Below are 22,310 nucleotides of genomic sequence, written 5' to 3'. Positions count from 1 at the left end.
CCCCAGACACAGGTAAACTCTCAGAGAAATGGCAGATGCCACCCAGCCCAAGAGCCCAGTACCTTTACTCAGCTAACGTTTCCAGAAGAGTTAGTCACAAGAAAATATTTATTCATTTTTGCCACCAAAGACCGCTGGAGCCCCAGAGCCAGCAGGTGGGACTGGAAAGATTCCCTCCTCTGTCCATCAGTGGGACTCCAGGGGCTGCAGAGGCACATGGTCTTCCTCCACAGCGCTGTCCTGGCTGGACTGGGAGGCCAAAGCCGGGCTCATCATGGCGCCTGTGAAGGGGTGAAGACCACAGTGGCCTGGTCCTCAGGGTGTGTACCCCAGGAGACAGGCGCCAGGAAACAGGAGGAGGCCACAGCTATGGCACCACCCCTGCCTGTGGACAGTAGGTGAGGAGTCCCCGGCAGTGCCTCCCCCCACCACGTGCCCATCAGGGGCCTCCTCCCAGGAGCTGAGAGTGCCTGCAGGTGACAGGCTTTTTTGTGTTAGAAACTGGAATACCTGAGATGATATGCTGAAAAGCCAGTGGTGAGAGTCAGGTGCTCGGAGAAGAGAGGAGACCCCACCCCACCCAGGGAGAAGATGGGAAAGGTGGACGCCCAGAGAATGGAAGGGGCACTTGGGACAGAGCCAAGGAGAGAAAGGAACAAGGAGCACTGTCGAGGGACTGCCGTCACATGGAGGGAGGTGCAGGGAGGGGCCTTGACCCAAGGAGGAGGAGGGTGGCCTTCCAGGCGGTGGGAGGTGTGTGCTGGGGGCTGTGTGTGGTTTTTGTCTGCATCAGAGGGGCTGGAGTGGGATGAGCCTGGAGCCGAAAGCCTTGTCTAGGGTCTGGGTGCAGACGTGGGAGGGGCAGGGCAGAGGGTCCCAAGGACACTCAGCACCAGGGGGCAGGGGGTGGTAGAGACCCACAAGTCCTCCCGCCTGGGCGAGGAGGGGCAGACTGACAAATGTGGTCCTGGCAGGGCAGCCCCAAGGCTGTTCCCGTTGGTGATGTCCAGTCAGGGGTCACAGCAGGTAGTGAGGTGTGGAATGACAAGGGGACTTTCAGAGTCCTGAAGGGAGGGGACAGCAGCACTCGGAGGGAGGGAAACACACAGACAGGTGGGCAGGAAGTTATCAGTGAGGGCCGTGTGGTCAGGGACCCAGGAGCCCTGGAGGCCAGAGGAGACTCCACACACAGGGTTCTCCAGTGATGGGGAGGCTGTTGTGGGGAGGGGGCCGGGGCACAGCAGATGGAGTCTGGAAAGAGCACGAGAAAGGAGACAAGGGCAGCCAGAAGTCTTGAGGTGGGAGCTACAGAGGATTCTAGAAGAGCCCTGCCCTGCAGAGAGCTAGGCCTCTGGTGGGGAAAGGGGTCATTCTTGGAGGGGGGCCAGCACCACCCTAGAAATGGAGGAGCCTTTCTATGGCGGGGCCTTGAACAGGCTTGGGCCATGAGGCAAGGTCAGAGGAAGTGGCTTCTCAGGTGTGGGGCTGGCCAGGCTGGCCTGTTGGGGTGGAGCCAGTGGGCACTGGGTGCTCCCTAACTTGTTCCCCTGCTGGGTCCCCCCAGAACCCACTGAATGAGCGGATGGACAGACAGAAACCTGGACAGGAAGAGGCAGGAGGGGAGGGTGCACCAGGAGCCAGTTGCCCACATGATGGCGAGGAGACGGAGGAGAGACTGGGAGACACCCCACTTGATGGGACAAAGCCCCTCCACGGATGGAGCCTGGAGCCCGGACTCTGAGCTGTCGGCCAGGCAGACACTGACACACTCACCAGGGCCGCCCCGCGCCGAGGGCTCCTCGCACACCGTGGGCAGCGTCTGCTCCCATGCAGCCCAGTTCACTTCCTCCACCCTGCAGGAGACAGGGCAGCTATGAGGCTCCAGGAGGCCGGGGGTGCAGGACAGCGGCTGCCCCGGAGGAGGGCAAAGAGGACGAGTCTTCTCCACAGGACTCTGGACCATCCACCAGCCCACCTGAGCCTGTGCTCCCAGCTCTCAGATCGTTTGCCCCTGCCAGGGGCCCACAGGGAGGAACAGGTGTCTGTCCCCTCTAGCTATTCACAGTGACCTGGATTGTCCCCAGCATCCAAAGAGGAGTTTAGAGGAGCTGGGTCTTTGTGGACCCAGGCCCTGGAGTCTTTTCACAGCTACTCCATGTCCTAAAACCCACCCCTTGCTTGGCTGTGCCCTCAGAAAAGTGTGTTTCTGGCTGTGCACTTGTCACCAGGCTCCCTCTCCGGGGGGAGAGTCTGCTCTCCGGGGAAGGGTTGCAGCCTCAGGGTCAGGATGGGGGTGGAGGGTGGAAGGGCAAAGCCGACCAGTCACTGCAGGCTTAGCACACTCTGACCCCAGGATGCCTCTGGCTTCTTGGCCTCCTGACTGTACCCCATTTCAGGCCTGAAGGAGTTAGTCAGGGGCCACCGGGGAGGGACCTTCAGTTTTAGTCAGTGGACAGGAAGATGAACTGATAGGCAGAGCGGCAGGCCTTGGAGCTCTGGATCTAATGAGGTCCAGCAGCGCTGACCTCACCTGCCCTGGCCAGAGTCCTCGGGCATGCAGACCCTGCCTGCCCGTCCCCACCCACACCCCTGCTCACCTGAAGCACCAGCGCTCATCCGGGCTACCGTCTGGCCTGGAGCCAACTGTCAGTCTCACCCCTGCCCGCTGCTTCTTCCTCCTGCACCACCAGTAGCCCTTCTCCATCTCTAGGACACAGATGGCTTTCTAGGGACAAAGGATTCATCAGACAGTGCAGCCGGCACTTCACAGCATAACTCAGCATCTGCGAAGTGCGTGGATCTGAATCCAGCCCTACAGTTCCATTGCCTGTGTCTCAAGCCCTGCATCCCCTGAATGTGTTCCCACTTAGAGACTGAGGATGACATGTCCTGGGTGGTTGCTGGGGAGCCTGCAGGTGATGCGTGCCCTGCAGTGACTTGCAGTCGCATAACTACAGCTTCTAGAATTCCAGGAGGTGCAGAACTTCACAGTGCCTGCCCCTGGCACTCAAGCCAGTTGGGGGTGGCATGGAACTTTGCAGGTGAGACTCAGAGAAGATAAGTGGCTTTCCCAAGGTCAGCAGTGATGGGTCACACAGTTCAGCACCCCCTCACCCACAAGGCTCTCCCCGAACCACCTGTCCACACCCACCCTGGCCCTCCCAGCTCTCATCAGCTCCCAGCTACCCCAACCTCTGCCCTCCGCCTCAGCTCCTCCAGGCCAGGCCAACCTAGGACCCTGCATCCCACATGCGTCGCCCACCAAGCTAACCCCACTGAACATTGGATGAGCACAGAATCGGGCTGCATGAGGGTGGAGTCTTCATCTTGTTCTCTGCCATATGCTTGGAGCCTAGAACCGTGTCTACCCCTGCACTGGGCACTCAGGAAACACTTAGTACTGATGATGATGGCAGCTAGCACACAGCACCTAGTATGTGCGAGGCACCTCCCAAGACCTGATCCGTCCTCAGGTCAGCCCTGTGCAGGAAGGAAGGAATGGACAAGGGAGATCCCACTCGGGGGCTCAGGATTCAGGAGGCTATGGGGACCCTCCCCAGGCACCTGCAGCTTCCAGATGCTCCAGCTGTCAGTGGCGACGCTGTTGACGGTCTCGCTCATGAGCGCGATGAGCATGTTGAGCAGCAAGACGTAGGTGAGCAGCACATAGGCCAGAAGCAGCAGCAGCACCACGCCCCGGAAGCGCAGCTGGTCTTGAAAGGCCAGCTCACCCATGCCGATGGTGAACTTGAACAGCTCCAAGCAGGCATCCAGGATAGCCTGGTATGGGGCCTCCTTGTCCTCCTTCCCCGCCACCTCTGTGGTGTTGGAACCCGAAGGGGCCCCGGTGTCCTGGGCCTCCCGACTCAGGCTCACTAGTGCTGCAGGGAGGGGAGAGAGGCAGGGGGTGCTCAGCCCAGGGGAGACCAGCGGGCAGCCTCGAGGGTGGGCAAGGGCTGGGTGGGGGATCGAGGGCCTTTACCGACAGCGAAGCCGAGAAGGAAGACTAAGTAGACCAACAGGAATCGGAGCAGGTCCCGAAGGATGACCTAGAACACACACCCCAGAGTTGGGGGAGAGGGGCCCAGGTCACTAGGTGTGACTCCAGACCCTACCTCTACCCTGCACATGCACACACGCACAATGTGGGCATACACAGGCCCTGTGGAGCCACAGTGAGAAGGGGGGTCTTTAAAAAAAATCTATATCAGATCACATCATTTTCCTGCTCAAAACCCTCCAGGGCCAAAAAGTTAAACCACAGGCTCCAGCAGCTCCACGTCTGGATATGCACCCAAGAGAAGGAATGGAAAACAAGGACTCGAACAGATAACCCGGGCACACATGTTCGAAGCAGCATTGTTCAAACAACCAGAGGTGGCAACAACCCAAGTGTTCACAGATGGATGAACAATTAAACTAAATGTGGTATCTACATACAGTGCAGTACTATTCAGTCTTAAACAGAAAGGAGATTCTAACGTGCGATAGCACGGATGAACCTTGAGGACATTATGCCCAGGGAAATAAGCCAGACACGAAAGGACAAATACTGTATGACTGGCACTTACGTGATGAGAATAGTGAAATTCATAGAGATAGAAAGTGGAAGTGTGGTTACCAGGGGCAAGGAGGAGGCGAGTAATGGGGAGTTAGACTTCTGTGGGACAGAATTTCAACTGGGGAAGGTGGACAAGTCCTGGAGATGATGGAGATGGTTGTACAACACTGTGAATGTACTTAATGTCACTGAGCTTCCTGGGTGGCTCAGTGGGAAAGAACCTGCCTGCCAATGCGGGAGACATGAGAGACGCGGGTTCCATCCCTTGGTGGGGACGATCCCCTGAAGGAGAACACAGCAACCCACTCCAGTATTCTTGCCTGGAGAATCCCATGGATAGAGGAGCCTGGAGGGCCATAGTCCATAGGGTTGCAAAGAACTGGACATGACTGAAATCCTCCAGGGGCCTCCCCGTGGCCAGTAAAACCACTCCCTTCCGCCCACTTCCTCCCATACCCTCCCAGCCTCTGTCTGTCCCTAGCTGTCCAAACTCGCTCTGGCTTCCGGCCTTGGTCCCTTTGCCTAGATTGCTACTTCCTTGAGTCTGCGGTGGCTGGATCATTGTCTCAGATCTTACACGCCACCTCTTCAAAGAGACCCGCAGAGCATCCGGTCTACAGCAGCCAGTCACTGTCCCTCATACCCCCTTACATGTTTCCTTCAGAGAATTTAGTGTAATGCACCATTCTCATTTGTTTTCTTACGCTGTTTCCTCTGCTAGAATGTCAGCTTCAGGAGAGCGAGATCTATTCTGTCTGTGAACAAAACACTGTGTTCCTGACACTTAGAACAGAGCCTGACCCACACCTAGCATCCGCTTCCTAAATGTTAGTTGAATGACTGAGTGAATGCAGGCACCTCCACGTGCCCAGACGACCCAGGTCACAGGCACACCGGGGTCCCTGCCGCTTCAGCGCAAAGGAGGCACGTGCTCCTGTGTGGACACTTGCCAGCACACATGTGTGCACGTGTGCTTACCCGTGTGGAGGGCAGACCCCGAGAGCAGGCACAGGTATGTGCGCCCTGATGCTGACACTCGGCGAGCGTCTGGGGGCACGGGGCACGGGCAGACTTGCTCACGTTCCCCTCTGCCTAGCCTAGCTGGGGCGGGGGGTGGGGGGTTCTGCGCCTGCCTGCTGAGCCCAAAAGGAGTCCCCCTGGGGTGCAGTGTCCGTCTCTGCCCAGTCTGGCTGCACAGGGCTGCCCCTGCCTCTCACCTTCTGGATCATGACGCTGTAGATGCCCGTGTGCTGCAAACCGCGCGTGTAGTAGAGCAGGTTCAGCCAGCCCAGCACCAGCGAGCACACGAGCAGCGGCAGGTATGCCTTGACGGCCAAGAAGCGCAGCACCTGGGACAGCACGGTGAGCAGCGCCTGGACCAGGCTGCGGGGGCGGGGTCAGTCAGCGCTCGGGCCTCCCCTGGCCGCTGCAGACCCCCACTGCCCCCCATTGCCTGCCGAGGTCTCAGAGATGAGATGTCCTCCCTGTGTCCGGACCGGACCTGAGCATCCTGACCTCCATCTCGGCTGAGGTCCCTGCGGGCCTCAGCTCCCTCCCCTGTAAAATGAGGGTGACAGTAACAACGCCTGACTCGGCGGGTGTCGGCGGGGATTCAGTGAGACAGAGCAGGTAAAGACTTTAGGCTCCCCTGAGGCAGAGCGAGGACTCGGTTGACGTGACTGTCTCAGTGATGAGCTGGACCCAACAGCAGCCCAGCTCCTGGGTCCGGCCTGCATGCTGGTCCCAGTCCCTGAAGCTCCCTGGTCCCCAAAGCTGCATGGTGCCCCCTCCCAGGCCAAGATGGGGGAGGAGGGGTGAGGCCTCACGTACAAGAGGATTTCGAAGTAGCTGTCCATGAAGGAGATCCAGATGAACAGACGGCGCCTCCAGAAGTACCACAGCTGCAGGGGGGCGGGGGGCCGGGAGGACAGGCTGCGACACGTGCGGGGCCACAACACAGCCCCACTGCCCTCAGGGCTGGATCACCACTCCCATGCTCCCCACCTGCCAGCCTGGCACAATCTGACCAAAACCACCTCGGGGGCTCAGGACTTTTGAGGTGCTTATGAATCCAGCTGGTAGCTGAGAAAGCTCCAGACCCTGTTTCCAAACTGTCAGACACCCAGACAATGCCAGGGACCCCCCGGCTCCCTGTGGATCCAGCTGGAGGGCTCACGCTCCATACGATGAGGGGGGGCTCCTTTCCCTCCCCCTCCCTGGCTGCCCAGGGTCCATCCGGTGCTGCAGACACCCTGGCCTCCCAGAGAGTCTCCACACCACGGCCCAGTCTGTCTCCTGCAAGCTGGCAGCATCTTCCCCTGAGGATGTCCTGCTCAGGATGCTGGGCTGAATCCCCCTAGCCTACCCTTCTGTGCTCCTCAAGTGAGGAACGACCCAGCTGAGCGACTGTGGGCTGGGGGGCATCCAGCTCCATTCACAGGGGAGCAGAGCTGGCACTGCCAGGGGATCACAGGAGTCATTTGCCACCCTGAGGGCACCCCAGCAAGCACAGTAGGGTTAGGGCGTTCAGCCCAGAAGGCAAGGCCGCCCTGAGGCTGGTCAGCATGGGACCAGGTATGGGGCTCAGTCTCCTGAAAATGCAGGGACTTGGTTAACCCATGCCCAGGCTCCTCAGAGCAGGATTCTGGGTTTGGAGCTGGGTGGTCGGAGGAGCCCTCACCTGGCCCATGAGGAGGTAGACTCCCCCGAGCAGAAGCAGCACATGGCCCAGCAGCAGCATGGTGTTCCCAGCTGTCACTTCCAGTGGGAGGAAGTCCTGCGTGAAGAGAGGCTCGGCTCAGCCTGGGGTCCCCTCCCAGCAGCCCCCCACTAACAGCTTGGCTGGGGGCCCACTCTGAGTGTGAGCGGCAGGGAGGTCCCCAGAGTGGCAGAGCAAGCAAGGGCTCTGAAGCCAGACTGTCTGTCTGGGTTCACGTCCCATCTCCACCACTCACAGCCTGTGTGACCCTGGAGGAGCTCCTTAGTCTCTCTGTGCCTCCCTTCCCTCAACTGTAAACCAGCGATGATGAGAGTTATCATCTCAGAGACTTGTTGTGAAATTAATTAAATATGTTAACACATGCCAGTCACATGGAACACTTTCTCACATATGGTGCACACTCACTAAGTCCTAACTATTACTGCTGTTGTTACCACTATACTGTTACTTCCGTACTGTGACCAGCTAGGTTAACGCGTGGCTGCAGCACCCAGCGGTCAGCATCTGCAGGGCAGGTGATAATCCTTGCCCCGTCTTCTGCCAGGATTGTTTCTGGCAAGCCTCCCCAGGACGCACCCCTCCCCGCCTTGCCTTATCTAGGGCAGGCTGGTGGTAGGTGACGGCGGTGAAGATGAACACGTAGGTCAAGTAACACAAAAAGTTGAAGAAGAATCTGGGGGTGAGCAGTTTCCACTTCGCCTGCAGCAGTTTGTTCAGCGGCTCCAAGACTACCATTCGGTGCCGGAGCTAGGACGGGCAGGTGAGAGTCAGAGGCGTGTTCGATTCAGCAAGTACAGTTGGGGGCACCATGGGAGGGGGAGAGGACAGGGAGCCCCGAATGACCCCTCCCCACCCTCACAGCTACAGAGTGACCAGTCCTGAGCAGGTGCTGGGCAACAGAGAGGACACCCTGGAGTGATCCCCAGGTCGGGTGGCACCGGTGTGTGGAGTGAGCGTGTGCCCAGGGGCTGGGTGAGGATGTGAAGCCACACCCCCACATCCCAGTTTCAGGGCACGTGTGGTCCAGCAGGCCGACCCGAGTGGTAGACCTTGCAGGAAGCTCTGCCAGGCCCCCTACACACACCGCCCCCGCTGCGGGCTCACCGGGCTTCGGCAGTGAAAGGCAATGATCTCCAGCACTGAGTTCTCCTCCCAGCTGTCCACAGAGGCCAGGTCATACAGTGACACCCGCACGGGCCCGTAGGACCACTCCGTGAACTTTCGGGAAAGGGACTGGCATGGCCCCGGGAGCTCCCGCTGCAGGATGTGTCTGAAAATCTACAGGGCCAGGCACATGAGCTTGAGCTTGACCCGCACGGCCACCGCCCCCACTGATGGGAAGCCTCAGACTCAGTGTCCTACAGAGCAGACACACGCATGTGCCCTGCACCCACATGTACTTGTGCATATGAACTCTTACACACGTCCACATACTGAGTCCCATGTAGGCACTACCACCTACCCACCTATGCCAGGGCCTGCCGGCAAGTTTGGCTCTTCCTTCCCCATTCCTGCCCCAAGGCCTCTTTCCTGGACACTCTTATGGCCAAGGGACCCCCAGTTCAGGGGTCCTTAATGCCCCATGACATCAGAGGCTGCCAGCTACACACGTGTGTGGATGACTGTGGCCAGAGTCTAGAGCTCTCAGCAGGCTGGAAAGTGTCCCTGCCCTGAACAGGTTCAGAGCAGTGTGGTTTTACAAATGAGGAGTGGGGCGGGGGGGCTTCCTCTGTTGGGGAGTGGCTTCCACAGGTCACACAGCCATGCCTCTAGACACAAAGGGAGGTCCCCACACCCCAAGGGCCTTGGAGGGCAGGAAGAAAATGTAAAACTTCCATTTATGTTCAGTTTGGTCTTAAATTTTAAAGACAGCTATGTTCTAAGCATGGGGCCCTGTGTCAACTGTGTGGGTTGTACACCCATGAAGCTCTCCCCGATAATAAGGATCAGATAACGAGAAAGTTTTTTGAGAAAAAAGTAAAGCTAGATTATGTTTATTCTTTCTTTTTTTTTTTAACCACACAGCTTGTGGGATCTTAGTTCCCAGACGAAGGATCGAACCTAAGCCCTTGGCAATCAAAGTGAAGAGTCCTAACCACTGGACTGCTGGGGAATTTCCTCATGGTTACTCTTTGTAAGAGTAACTTATAACTTCCAGATAAATCAGCTTTAGTACATTAAAGTTGAAACTGCAAAAGAAAAGTCTGGAAGAAGATATGACTATGGAATACACACACATGCATACACACAAGCACACACACACGTATATGCAGGCACACACACAAAGATTTAAAACCATGTAGGAGTTAAGCAATAGCAAAAATCAAGAAAAAGATAATTACACTCAGCTACATGAAAATGTAAAAATTCTGTGTAGCAAAAAATGCCATAACATTTTTTTAACATTGAACTGGGAGAAAAATTTGCAACTATGACAAATTGTAAACAAAATGCTGTTATGGTCAATGATCAAGAACACTTATGGGGCTTCCCTGGTGGTCGAGGGGTTAAGAATCTGTCTTGCAATGCAAGGGACATGGGTTCGATCCCTGGTCCGGGAAATCCCATATGTCACTAAGCCCCATGTGCCACAACTAATGAGCCTTGGAGGCTGCGAGCCCCAACTACTGAGCCCACATGCCACAACAGAAGCCTGCATACTCTCAAGCGAGCACTGCTCGACAAGAGAAGCCACCACAATGAGAAGCTCTTGCATTTCAACTAGAGAGTAGCCCCCACTTGCCACAACTAGAGAAAGCCAGTGTGCAGCAACAAAGACCCAGCACAGTGAAAATTAAAAAAAAATAAATACATAAATAAATAATTTTTTTAAAAACACAACAATCAATAGGAAGAAAACCTAACAACAAAGAACATGAGACAGCTATCTCCTAATCAAGAAACCCAAATAACTTTAAAAAGAATCCCTGGGAGTTCCCTAGTGGTCCAGTGATGAGGACTCAGGCTTGCACTGCCATGGCCCAGGTTCAATCCCTTGTTGGGGAACTAAGATCTGAGAAGCTGCACAGTGCAGCCAAAAATATACAATCCCTGCTTTATAATGTAGTATATTCGTTCTGCAGCTCCTGGATAATTTATCAATAAACACAGACATCGGAGAGGTGCATGCTGAAACTGCTCTGAGCTAGACACCACCCCAGGCTCTTTCTGCAAAAATCCTGGCTAAGTCCTCCTGCTTCCTGAAAAGGGCAGCCCAGTTGCTCACCTCTATTTTGCCCTCCTTAGCGGCCAGCTTCAGGGGTGTGAGGCCCTGCAGATTGGGTATGTCCTCCAGCCGCACAGTGGGGCAAAGACGGGCCCCCGCCTGGAGGAGCTTGTCGTACATGTGGGTCACCAGCACGCTGTTCTCCGGAGAGTTGTCTGCGATCATCACCAAGGCGTGCAGCACCGTGTTGCCCAACGAGTCGGCGGCCTGCAGGCTGGCGGGCTGGTGCGGGTTCTCCAGGAGGTAGGTCACCACGTCCCATTGCTGGGTGCACGCAGCCAGGGAGAGGGGCAGCTCGCCTGGGGGCCAAGAGGGCAGCTTGGGCCTCGGGCCTCTCAGCTTCCACCCGCCGGCTCGTCACGCTCCCTGGACCGCCTTGAGGTGGGCCAGGCAGCCAGAGGAGGAGATGCAATATTATATCAGGGTCCCCAGCCCAGCCAGGCCAGGCAGTGAGTGCGGAAGGTCCTGGACCCACCCAGGCCAGGCAGTGAGCAGAGAAGGTCCCCAGCCCAGTTAGGCCAGGCAGTGAGCAGAGAAGGTCCCGGGCCCCGCCTAGGGCAGCTGCGCCTTTTCTCAGGGGCTGGTCAAGGCGGCTCTGTCCAGCTCTAACCCAAGGGAGAGAGCCTGGAGCTCTTTACCATCTAAGGGATCAGAGTGTGGGCTTGCCCACCAGGCTTCCCACCCCTTGCCTCTGTCTCTTTTCTTTGCCGGGGCCCAGACCCACTGCTGCTGGGCACAGATGCCCCTTCCTCCAGGCCCTGTCTGGTCGAGTCTCGTCACACACCAGTGCTAGCCGCCTGCTCCCCTGGCCCTGGTCTGAGCTCGTGTGTAGTGAGTGAGCTTCCTTGGCCAGATAAGGGTAAAATATCTCTTAGACAAGCTGCCTTTGCAGGTGGCCGAGCGATTAGAAGCATAAGGGGTCAGACAGGTCTGGGTTTCAGGGTCACATTACCCTATGGCCGTGGGCGAGGCCGTATCCCCTCTGCAGCCCAGTTTATCCAAGAAGGCAGCTCACCGAAGTAGAAGCAGGTCTCTTGGCTCCTCTTCTGGAAGAACTGGCCGCAGGCCCGGGCGTGCACATCGGCCCCATTCTCCACCAGGAGCTTCACGCAGGGCAGGCTCCTCTTCTCGATGGCAATGTGGAGGGCGCTGTGGCCTCGGAAGTACTCATCCGTGCACTGGGCGTTGACCAGAGGCCGGGGATTGCCCGAGTCCCGGTCAATCTGCAGCAGCGGCTCGATGCAGGCGTTGGCCCCGTCCCGAAGGTTCAGCACGGCCTTCATCAGACAGGTCTTCCCCGTGGAGCCCTCTGCAGGAGGAAGGGAGGGGGCACTGCGGTGTTCAGGCCGCCCGCCCGCCCATACAGGGAGCACCCCAGCCATGCTGCAGGGTGACAAGGCTCAAGCCAGAGGTGTTAGAACACCAACAGGCATGGCTGCAATTTTCTTTATTTTCTAGTTGGGAGGAAAGCTGCTTTAAAATGTTGGTTTGGTTTCTGCATACAACAACTCCAATCAGTCATAATTATATACATAAAACCCCTCCCTCTGTAGCCTCCCTCCCACTCCCCCATCCCACTTCTCTAGGTCATCACAGAGCACCAAGTTCAGCTTCCCACTAGCTATCTGTTTTACACATGGTAGTGGATACCTGTCAATGATACTTTCTCAATTTGTCCCACCCTCTCCTTCCCCTGCTGTGTCCACAAGTCCATTCTCTATGTCGCCATCTCCATTCCCTCTCTGCCATTAGGTTCATTAGTACCACTTTTTAGATTCCATATATATGCATTAATATACAATATTTGTTTTTCTCTTTCTGACTTACTTCACTCTGTACAACAGACTTAGGTTCATTCACCTCACTACAACTGACTCAAATTTGTTCCTTTTTATGGCTGAGTAATATTCTGGTATGCTACAATTTCTGCCCTATAAATTAAGTTTCTAAGACGTGTGGGCAGCGTTGTCTACACAAGAACGTTTGGAGCAGTGTTTGTTAAGTGGCTTTACCACTTAAAAAACTCTGTCTCTTCTGGGCAAGTCATTTGGCCTCTCTTAACCTCAATTTTCCTCACTGTAAAATGGGACCATCCCAGGGTTCTTGCAAGGATCACATGGAATTATACACAAAATTCTTAGTACACAGAGGTGTTGAGGCCCAAAATTACAAACAATCTAAATGGCCACCAGTAGGGGGTTAGTTAACTAAACTGTGGTCAATGTGCAGGACGGGAAACTCCGCCTGTTGTTACGATGACTGAGTTAGAGGCCTGTGCACTGAGATGGAGCGTGCTAGAAGATGTAGTAAGAGGGGGAAAGCACATTACAGATCCGCACTCATGGCATGGCCCCACTTCTATAAATATAAACCTCCTGGATTTAAACAGTCTGAAAAGATGTATTCCATATCATTATTAGGGGCCAGGATGATGGGCTAATTTTACCTTCAGCTTTATACATTTCATTATTATTTGAACCTTCTAGAGTGCACAAATGTTCTTTTCTTCATCAGCCCAAACATTACAGGTACTTATGTTTGGGGCAAAGAACGCTCTGAGATGGATGAAGTGTGTGGTATGTGTCAGATCTCAGTGATGCTCTAACTGAAAAAGAGGCAGGGAAAGGCCGCGCTGAGGAAGCCTGGGAATATCCGTTCACCACTGACACGGCCAAGGGTGGCTGAGGCAGGCCCAGGCCGGGAGCCGGTGGGGTAGGTGGACAGGGGAGCAGGCTCTGTAGGCAGGAGAGCCACTAGGAACATTGCCCCTCCTTGCCGCTCAGCTCCTGACCATGGTCGAGACCCACCCAGGGAGTCCAGTCTCGGCCCAGCTCGTGGGTCTCTGGCCCAAGCAGTAGCCTACCTGTGTACTCCGAGTCTGTGAGGTACTTGCTGGTCCGGCTCAGATACTCTGGTAGCCCCGCCAGATCCCTGGGGGCCCCCCGGGCCACAGCGCTGAAGAGCCGGTCGCGGTCAAAGCGGTTTGGGTCTGGCTGTCTGTGGGAATGTGGTTTGTGACTGATACTGCAGGAGAGCTCTGGGCCCCTAGAAGGGGGGAAGCTCTTCCCCCTTCCCAGGGAGCCCCATGGGAGCCTCTTCAGGGCCTCTACCCTCCCTGTGGCTCAGTGGTAAAGAATCCACTTGCAATGCAGGAGACACGGGTTCAATCCCTGGGTCAGGAAGATCTCCTGCAGGAGGGTATGGCAACCCAGTCCAGCATTCTTGCCTGGAAAATCCCATGGACAGAGGAGCCCGGAGGGCTACAGTCCATGGGGTCGCAAAGAGTTGGATGTGATTGAGTGACTTAGCATGCAGCATGCATTCTCCCAGGCTGACCAATGAGACCCCAGGTGCTCAGACCCCTGGAGAAGAGGGCTGTCCGGGGCCCTGGTCCATGCATCCCCCGACCCCAGGCATCTGGAAGACCTGTTCTCACTCTCTAGGTGCCCTGCGGGTCTCACAACAGGCTCACTGTCCATTTCAGCACAGGAACTCGTCATGGCCCTTGAGCTGGGTTCTGGGTCAGCACGGGGCTACCGGAGGTGCCCACAGACTTGGGGGCTGTCTGCACTGCTGGCCCCCACCAAGGAATCAAGAAAAGCCCCTCGTCTTCTCAGACCATCTATGGACTAACAACGGAGCAGCTGCCCCCCTGACCATCACTTCTGTCCTGGGTGAGTAATCTCTATCTTCTCCATCAGATAAACAAGGAGATAAAGTAACCTTCCCAAAGTCACATGGTGCAGAATTCATGGTGCGGGGGTAGGGGGCAGCGGGGGCTCAACTAACTCCAGACCCCAGCTCCAGAGAAACTCCAGTCTGGACAGACAGAGGTTTCTCAGAGAGATGGGTCCCAGAGTGGAAACCAGACGCTCACAGAATTTTACTGAGAAGCCACACTTCTGGAAGAAGTCCCCAGGAGTGGCCGGTAACCCTTCTGAGTCTAGCAGTGCTGTGTGGGGTACATCTGCCTGGACCCGTCCCTACTCACAGAGGCCAGCTCGCCCCTGGTCTCCTGGCACCATGACCAGCCAATATGAAGTGACAAACAAAGAGGGGACTAACTGACGTCTTGGGGACCCTCAGGTCTGCCATGGAGTGGATCAACCAAGAAAGGGCTGGGGGCTCTGATGAGTGGGGGGGTTGCTGGGATCAGTCATGTTTTAAGCTGGGATCGCGTGACTGACTCACCATCATTCACCCAGCAGACCACGTGGACGCAGCATGATCAAGAGGGCTCTGCGGCAGACTGAGGAGCCCGGGGCAGTCTGGCTAGGGGAAGTGGCTATTTGGATAGGCACTTCCTGTCACAGGGCAGCATCAGAGTCCTGGGACAGGGAAGCCCATGGGACACAAAGGGCCGCGAGGGGCTGGTTCTGCCTCGGGCTAGTGGCCCAATCCCAGAAGCCTCGCAAGCATTCTCTCCTGCCCTGGTGTGAATGTGACCTCGGTTCTGCAGCACAGACAGGATGGGGGCTCTGGGCTGGGAGGCCAAGGCGGGCGGCCGAGTCCCAGGGGTGAGTAAGGCAGGAGGGAGGGACAGAGGGGCTTCCCTAGCAGAGTGCTGTCTGGCCCATGCAGATATGTCAGACTTCACCCTGGGGGCATGCCAGATGCACCCCTCCCCCACACCCACAGGGCTCCCCACCGGAGTGGTTCCCAGGGTCTGAATTAGTGGACATCACAGGAAAGTCAAAGTGAAGGTGATTCCAAGAATAAGCCCACTGTCCTTAATCCCCAGAGTCCACATCCCCAGGGCAACAGGCCCAGCCTCAGAGGAGCCTGGGAGCACATGGGACATTCCTGGATGGCCTTGACTCTCCTGGACTGGAGTGTGGATCCTGCTACCTGCGCCCCCCCCCCCCCCGCCCCGCCGCAGGGACTGTAACAAACAAGGGACATGCGAGGCTCAGTTGAGTAACTGGAGCTGAAAGAGTATGTCCCTACCAAGAGGAATGCAATCCCAGAAGACAGAAGGGCAAGAATGGGGAAGGTTCTGGAAGCAGCATGCTCAGCGAGCAGAGCAGAGTTAAGCCTGTCGGCCCAGGAGCCATCAGAGCCAGACCGAGGACCCCGCAGGCTGTGGGGAAGGGGCGCTGGGGTTGGGCCAGTCCACCCAGTCTGCTTCTGCTAGAAGTGAGGCCTCAGGCTCCATCCACACTTGCTGCCTCACCTGGCACCTGCCGCCTTTCGGAAGTTGAGGTTCACTCTGATCTGTGGGGAGGAGTTCCGGTCCTCACCCTGGAACTGAGACTCCATGGGGGGTGGTTCGGAGCCCCCGCCCCCATTTCCTCTGTCTCCCTGGGCACCATCTTCATGGCCTCCATCTGAGGTCTCGAGCCTGAAAGCAGGAGGGCTGGAAGGCGTGGTCATCCTCAGGGAAGACGGCTGCCCCTTCTGACTGGAACCTCTGTGGGGATGCAGGCGGACAGAGATGTCAGAGGGACATCCTCCCAGTAGGAGCAGGACTAGAAGAGCTGGCTGGAGCCTGGGACCAGAGAGGTTCATTAACAGAAGCTGGGTACAAGCAGATTTTCCCTGGTGGCTCAGCATGAAGAATCCACCTGCAGTGTGGAGAAGTGGGTTCAATCCCAGGGCCGGGAAGATCCCCAGGAGGAGGAAATGGCAACCCACTCCAGTATTCTTGCCTGGGAAATCCCATGGACAGAGGAGCCTGGAGGGCTACAGTCCATGGGGTGAGCACACACAAGTAGACCAGCCCCCAGGGCAGGGACTCAGTCCAACAGGAGCAGGGAGAGGAGCCAGAGGAGGGAGGCCCAGGAGGGAGGCCCCTTCCGAGGCACGGACCATCGCTGTCCCTGACTCTCCCTCTGGGACTTACTGATCTTTTCGAGGCCACAGCCCCTGGTCCCAAAACATCTGTGTTAAAAGCACAACCCTTTCTCGACACAACCTCCTGCCCAGCAGCCAACATTCACATCAGATGAAAATGCAGTTTCCGATGGGGGCAGGTCATGCCACCTCCCACGCAGAGTAGGGGCGCTCTGGGGAAGTCCTCGGAAAACCTCGGGCCTATCAAAGTCTTTATTTTGCTGCCAGGACGACCAGGGCTCAGAAGGGGGAAGTGACTTTCCCAAGGTCCCAAGCTGTGGGCAGCGCCTCGCCCCACCATGCTGTTCCTCTTCGGTTCTCAGAATCCTTCAGGGCCTGAAGGATTTTCAGGGCCTGAGTGTATTTTCAGCCTTAGTGTCTCTTAGGGGGTTCAGAGACAGAGGGAGACACCTCGCTGGCGCCCAAGCGGCCCTGAGCCGGCAGCCCCACCAGGCCCCAGGCTGGGCGGAGAGTTCAGCTCCAAGCACCACCTCACCCTCAAGGGGAGCGCTGAAACCACAGCCGCCATCACACGGCCGGGTGGGGCCCCAGTGTGGGGTGGGGGAAGCCCCTGGGCCCCCCATTGGCTGAGCAGAGAGAAGGGAAAAGAGCCCAAGGTGGGGAGAGTGGAGAGAAAACTGGAGAGAGGGCTCAGGGAGCAGAGCGTGGGGACTTGGGGACGGGAAGCGGAGGGCAGGAGTGGCAGGGTGGACAGTGGCCGGGCCTGGACCATCTTCCTTGCAACTTCAGCCCCCGGAGTAGGCGGGCGGGTGACGCGGGCGCATCTTCCCACAGAAGCAGGGGAGGCGGGGGCCTGTCCAGTCCTCGCGACGCAGTGTTGAACCAGCATCGTTCTGCGCACCCCGGGGGCATCTTTCCCATGCCACTCGCCATTTAACCTGGCTAAGCTCCCCACCCTCGCACCGTTCTGCCTCCCGGCCCACGGCTCCCGAGCCTCCGCAGCAACAGCTGTCTGCGCAGCCCCTGCCCTGCCCATCGCCGCCACCCCCCCGCCCCGCGCCCCACCATCTTCCCAGAGAGGAAGGACCTGGGTGGTCAGGTGAAGGAGAGAGCCGGAGCCCCGCGGAGACCCTGGCTCAGGGCTGGGTTAGCAAGACGCCCACTTGGGCTTCCTAGCCGCCACCCCCAGGCCTGGGGGTCCGGGCCCCCGGGGGACGCCCGCATCATCCCGTACTCACCGGCTCGGTGGAGGCAGCGCGCGGCGCGTCCGGCTTGGGGCTGCGGAGGAAGTGCAGCCTGGAGGGGCGCGGGCCGGCCGGGAGCCCCGAGAGCCGGCTGTGTGCCCCCGCGTGCCGCACGTTCAGCCCGCCTGGCTGCAGCCGGGTCAACGCTCTCGCGGCAGGACCCGCTGGCCGGGACACTGACCATAAGGACCGCGGGCCACACCCTCTCTGGGGAGACACGCCCCGCCTCCCGCCCCGCCCCACCCCCACTGCCTGCCATTGAGGCCCCCAGATGCCGCGGGTGGGGCAGTCAGAGGCCACCCTTGGGTGCGGGGTCCTGCTCGGGGGAGAGGGGAGCTGACGGGTCCTTGGGTCAGGGAGGGACTCGGCCCCTACACTGACCCCCACCCCTCGTCTTCCCCACCACTGGTCCCCCAGCGTCCATGTGGCTCAGACGGGGCAGGGAGAGCTATGTGGACGCCCCCGGAAAGGAGGGACTCAGCCCAGCACCTGCCCCTGGAATGCACCCCACCGCCCGAACCTCCCTACCTCCCGGGACCTTTCCCCAGTCCCCCAGACCCCCAGCCTGAGGGCACCAGCCTTCCTTCCCTGAGCTAAAGGCGCTTCCAGTACCGGCCAGCAGGGGCGGCTGTGCTTCTGAAATTAGACAACTCCCTTCCAAACCAGCCCTGGTCCAGACTGGCGACACAGCCACCATCCTAGTAAGTAGCCAGCCCTTGGTCATCTCTCTCTCCTTCACTCCTAAAATCCACCCCATCAGGAACCCCACACCCCGAAACCTCCCAATTTGTCTCTATCTCTGCCTGGTCCAAACCACTGTCCTTCCTGCCAGGGAGACCACAGGCACCTTCAGGCTGGTCTGTCTGCTTCACTCCTGCCCCACACCCCTCCATAATCCATTCTCCTACAGCAATGAGAGTGGTATTTCAAAAATGAAAACCAAATCACCTCACTCCCTGACTTAATTAAACACCCCCCCATACCAAGCCCGTGCAACTAGATACCCTTCTCCACACCCCATCTCTTATTGCATGTGAACCCTGCCGTTCACATGACATTCCAGTGTATACACCTGTGCTGTCCAATTTAAGGTCACCAGCCACAGTGGCTATTTAAATATGTCAACTATAGTAAAATTAAATTAAGCATTCAGTTCTACAATTAGACATTTCAAATGCTCGTAGTCACGTGTGGTTAGTGGCTACTATAGAGGACAGCACAGATACAGAACTTTTCCATCATAGCAGAGAATTTTATTTTACAGTCCTGCTCTAGACATTCTGAACACATTTCAGTCTCTCCAGTATACCAGTATACCATGCTCTCTTCTGTTGCTTCCAAGTCTTCACATAAGCTGTTGCAACTGTCAGGAACACACACACACACACACACACACACAGCCTTGCTTTAGCTAATTCCTACCTCTCTGTTTAAACATCACTTCCTTGGGTTGACTTTCCTAGACCCTGGATTGGTTTGGGGGTCCCCTCTCTGTGTTCCATTAAGTGTTAGTCGCTCGGTTGTGTCCGACTCTTTGCAACACCATGGTCTGCAGCCCACCAGTCTCCTCTGTCCATGGGATTCTCCAGGCGAGAATACTGGAGTGAGTTGCTATTTCCTTCTCCACAGGGGATCTTCCCCACCCAGGGATCGAACTCAGGTCTCCGACATTGCAGGCAGATGCAATGTCTGAGCCACTTTACTGTCTGAGCCACCAGGGAAGCCCCTGTGTTCCACAATACTTTGCATTTCTTTAATAGTAACTCATTGTCCATTGTGCTTAACATTTAATTGTCTGGTCTCATCTTTAATAATAACAAGAGCCTCCTGAGCAGTTACTATATGCTGGATACTGCTCAATGTTTTGTATGTAATTCTCAGAGCAACCTTATTTCACAGATTAGGAACTGAGGCTGGGCAAGACTGGACACACTGCCCAAGGCCACAAAGCTGGGAGGTGACAAAGCAAGTATTCGAATCTGGAGCCACGCCTTTACACACCAAGCTCTCCAAGGGGTGAGACCTTGTTTATTTTGCTGTATCCTCAGCACCTAGCACAGTGCCCAACCCCAAGTGGTGCTCAAGAAACCTTTGAATTATGATTATAATGCAGAAGACATTACTGTGCTGTTGGGGGAAAACTAAAGAGTAAGTGGAGACCCTCCAGTCCTTCAGTGACAGTTGGATAGACAACCCTAATTGCAAATCAAGTTTATCAGAAGTCCCTCAGATTATCAATCATCAGGAAAATGCAAATCAAAAACCACAATGAAATACCACTTGACACCACTAGGATAGTTAAAATTAAAAAGACAGATTATACACTACCTTTAAATCAACTAGAATACAATAAAGTTTTTTAAAAGACAGATAATGATATGTATTGGTGAGGATATGGAAAAGTTGGAATCCTCATACACTGCTGGCAAATTATACAATGGTGCTGCCGCTTTGGAAAACAGTCTGCTTGTTCCTCAAAAAAATTAAACATAGAATTACCTTATGACCCAGCAATTCCACTCATAGGTATATACTCAAAAGAAATGGGAAATGTCTAGAATAGGGGACTCTGTGGAGATAGAAAGTAGACTGGTGGTTGCCTATAGAGATAGAAAGTAGACGCCTACAAATTTGGGGAGTAATGGGGAACTGAAGGGTACAGGGCTTTTTTTGGCGGGGGAGGGGGGGCGGGGGGTGGCTGTGCCTATGTGTAACTTTTGAGGATCTTAGTTCCCCAACCAGGAATTGAATCTGAGCCACAGCAGTGAAAGCACTGAATCCTAAATATGAGACCACTAGGGAACTCCCAGTACAGGGCTTCTTTGGGGGGAGAGGGTGATGAAAGGGTTCTAAATTTGATTGTGATAATGATTGTAGATATGCCAAAGACCATTGAATTGTACACTTTATGTTGGCAAACTATATGTGAATTTTATCTTTAAAAAAAAAGAGGTCCTCTGAGCAGAGTGCCTGTGTTTTTAGTCAGAAATGAATCAAGCAGAGAAACACAGCTTTCTCACCCAATGCCACTGAACTCATATTTGAAGATGCTTCATCCAGTCCAGTTTCCATGGGAGGAAAATCTCCCCCAATCAGTCTTTATGTTTAGCCTTTCCATATGTTTCAATTCCATGTGTTACACTTAGTAACTTTTTATAAAGGCATGGTTTTTCACTTGAATTTGTTTTCAGAATCAATTTTAAGGAAGACAAGTGATTCAAAGCAAGTTCAGCAGGGATATTCTATGGAGAGGGTGGGAAGGCAACTGCCTTTCGATGTGTATCATTTGAACTATTTGAGTTTCTCACCGCTGACTTAAAAAACAACAAAAAAGGCATCCCTTCCAGAGCTAAAAAAGAAAAAAAAAAGACACAAACCCAGCTCAACTGTGCAAAAAGTATCTAAAGCCTGTGCGTAATTAATGTAAATTCTAAAGAGAGGTGGGAGAGAGAAGGGCAGAATGGGAAGGCGAGAGCTGCTCTGGCCTTAGAGAGAAAGAAGGGTGGAACTTGGGGGAAGTGAGTGCACAAACCAGAGCCTGCTCCTTTGCTTCTCCCAAGACTTGGTCCAGAGCCTGGGCTGGGCCGGTGTCCTGGCTAGGTGGAGCCTCTCTGAGCAGCTCTGTGTCTGAGACTGACAGAGAAGTAGAAATAAACCAGTTTAGGAGGCTGAACAGGCTTCCTGGAACAAAGGAGGAGACTGGAGTTGAGCAGGCTGGTACTGGAAGAGAAAAATACTAGCTGAGTTAGTCAGGAAGGCCAAGAGTGCCTCCCGCAGGAGGGAAGTCCTGCGAAGTCCTGCGTGTGTGGGTGCAGCCTGCCTGACCTGGGAGATCCTTGCTCTCAGCGGAAGCAAGCTGCCCCTTCTCACGCGGTCTCTGCGCCACCCGCCCTCACCCCCCCGCCCTCGGGACCACAGTTCAGCCCGACCCAGATGTGGGGCCTCTCTCCCAGGACCCAGAATAGCCACAGCCAGGCCCCGGGCCAAATCTGGGAGCTCAAGTTCACAGCCTCTGGGGAATTTTCCGGACCTTGGGCTGGGGCTGGGCCCGTTCTCAACAACCCCCAGCTACTGGCTTATGGATGTCCGATTTTACTACTGCAAAGACCAGAAGGGAAGGATATTCTGCTGTCTGGGAGACAGGAGAGAAAGGGGAGTGGAGAGGGGGAGTCGAGATAAAGATGGGGCAGAGAGAGGAAACGCTGATCAAAGGGCCTACAAAGTCAAGGCCGGTAAGAGAGACACAACCTGAGACCAGAGATCCAGACAGTCTGACCAGAACCAGCGACAGCGATAGGAGAAAGACCAGACACAGGCAGAGTCAGCCTGGGCCAAGGAAGCATCAGATAGCCTGACTGAGGCAAAGGATGACCCAGGGTGCGTCCAAGGTCGAGCCGAAGAACAAGCGGTAGAGCACGGAGGGGTGAAGGCGAATCAGGAGACCAAGCAGGGAGACGCAAAGGACCTGCCTTTACGCCTCAGCCACGCCCACACGCAGGACGCCTCCGCAATGCGCCTCAGCCACGCCCCCACCCCACGACTCCTCCCCTCCGCGCTTCAGCCACGCCCCATCTACGACTCCTCCCCTCCGCGCCTCAGCCACGCCCACGCCCACGACTCCTCCCCTCCGCGCCTCAACCACGCCCACATGGGGCGAAGGCTCGGCTCCGCGCCTCAACGCCCCCTTCACACATACCCAGTTTCCCGAGGGACCCCCCCACCCCCACGTTAGCGTCACCTCCGGCGCCCGCCCAGGTGAGGCCCTGC

The 22,310-nt window shown here is 56.1% G+C and overlaps 1 protein-coding gene across 2 annotated transcripts; it reads right to left on the bottom strand.

Annotated features, from left to right (window-relative positions):
* Positions 1-90: 90 nt before the first annotated feature.
* On the bottom strand, positions 91-21,093 carry TRPV2 (transient receptor potential cation channel subfamily V member 2). Of its 2 annotated transcripts, none has more exons than XM_043473406.1 (15): positions 21,076-21,093; positions 15,680-15,916; positions 13,370-13,503; positions 11,522-11,815; positions 10,507-10,805; positions 8,385-8,558; positions 7,872-8,027; positions 7,242-7,337; positions 6,392-6,462; positions 5,779-5,944; positions 3,983-4,049; positions 3,565-3,881; positions 2,598-2,725; positions 1,774-1,853; positions 91-281 (listed from the first exon to the last, which is right to left on the bottom strand). In XM_043473406.1, the coding sequence occupies exons 2-15, from the start codon at positions 15,877-15,879 to the stop codon at positions 187-189; spliced, it is 2,277 nt and encodes a 758-aa protein (XP_043329341.1). In that variant the 5' UTR covers positions 15,880-15,916; positions 21,076-21,093; the 3' UTR covers positions 91-186. The 2 variants fall into 2 exon arrangements, with proteins under 2 accessions (XP_043329341.1, XP_043329335.1); XM_043473400.1 differs by lacking the exon at positions 21,076-21,093 and adding an exon at positions 17,538-17,732.
* Between the last annotated feature and the right edge of the window lie 1,217 nt (positions 21,094-22,310).

This window comes from Cervus canadensis, chromosome 1, assembly GCF_019320065.1.
Source record: "Cervus canadensis isolate Bull #8, Minnesota chromosome 1, ASM1932006v1, whole genome shotgun sequence".
Classification (NCBI taxonomy): domain Eukaryota; kingdom Metazoa; phylum Chordata; class Mammalia; order Artiodactyla; family Cervidae; genus Cervus; species Cervus canadensis.
The sequence above is the reverse complement of the archived record's forward strand: the minus strand, read 5'-3'. Positions and strand labels throughout refer to the sequence as shown.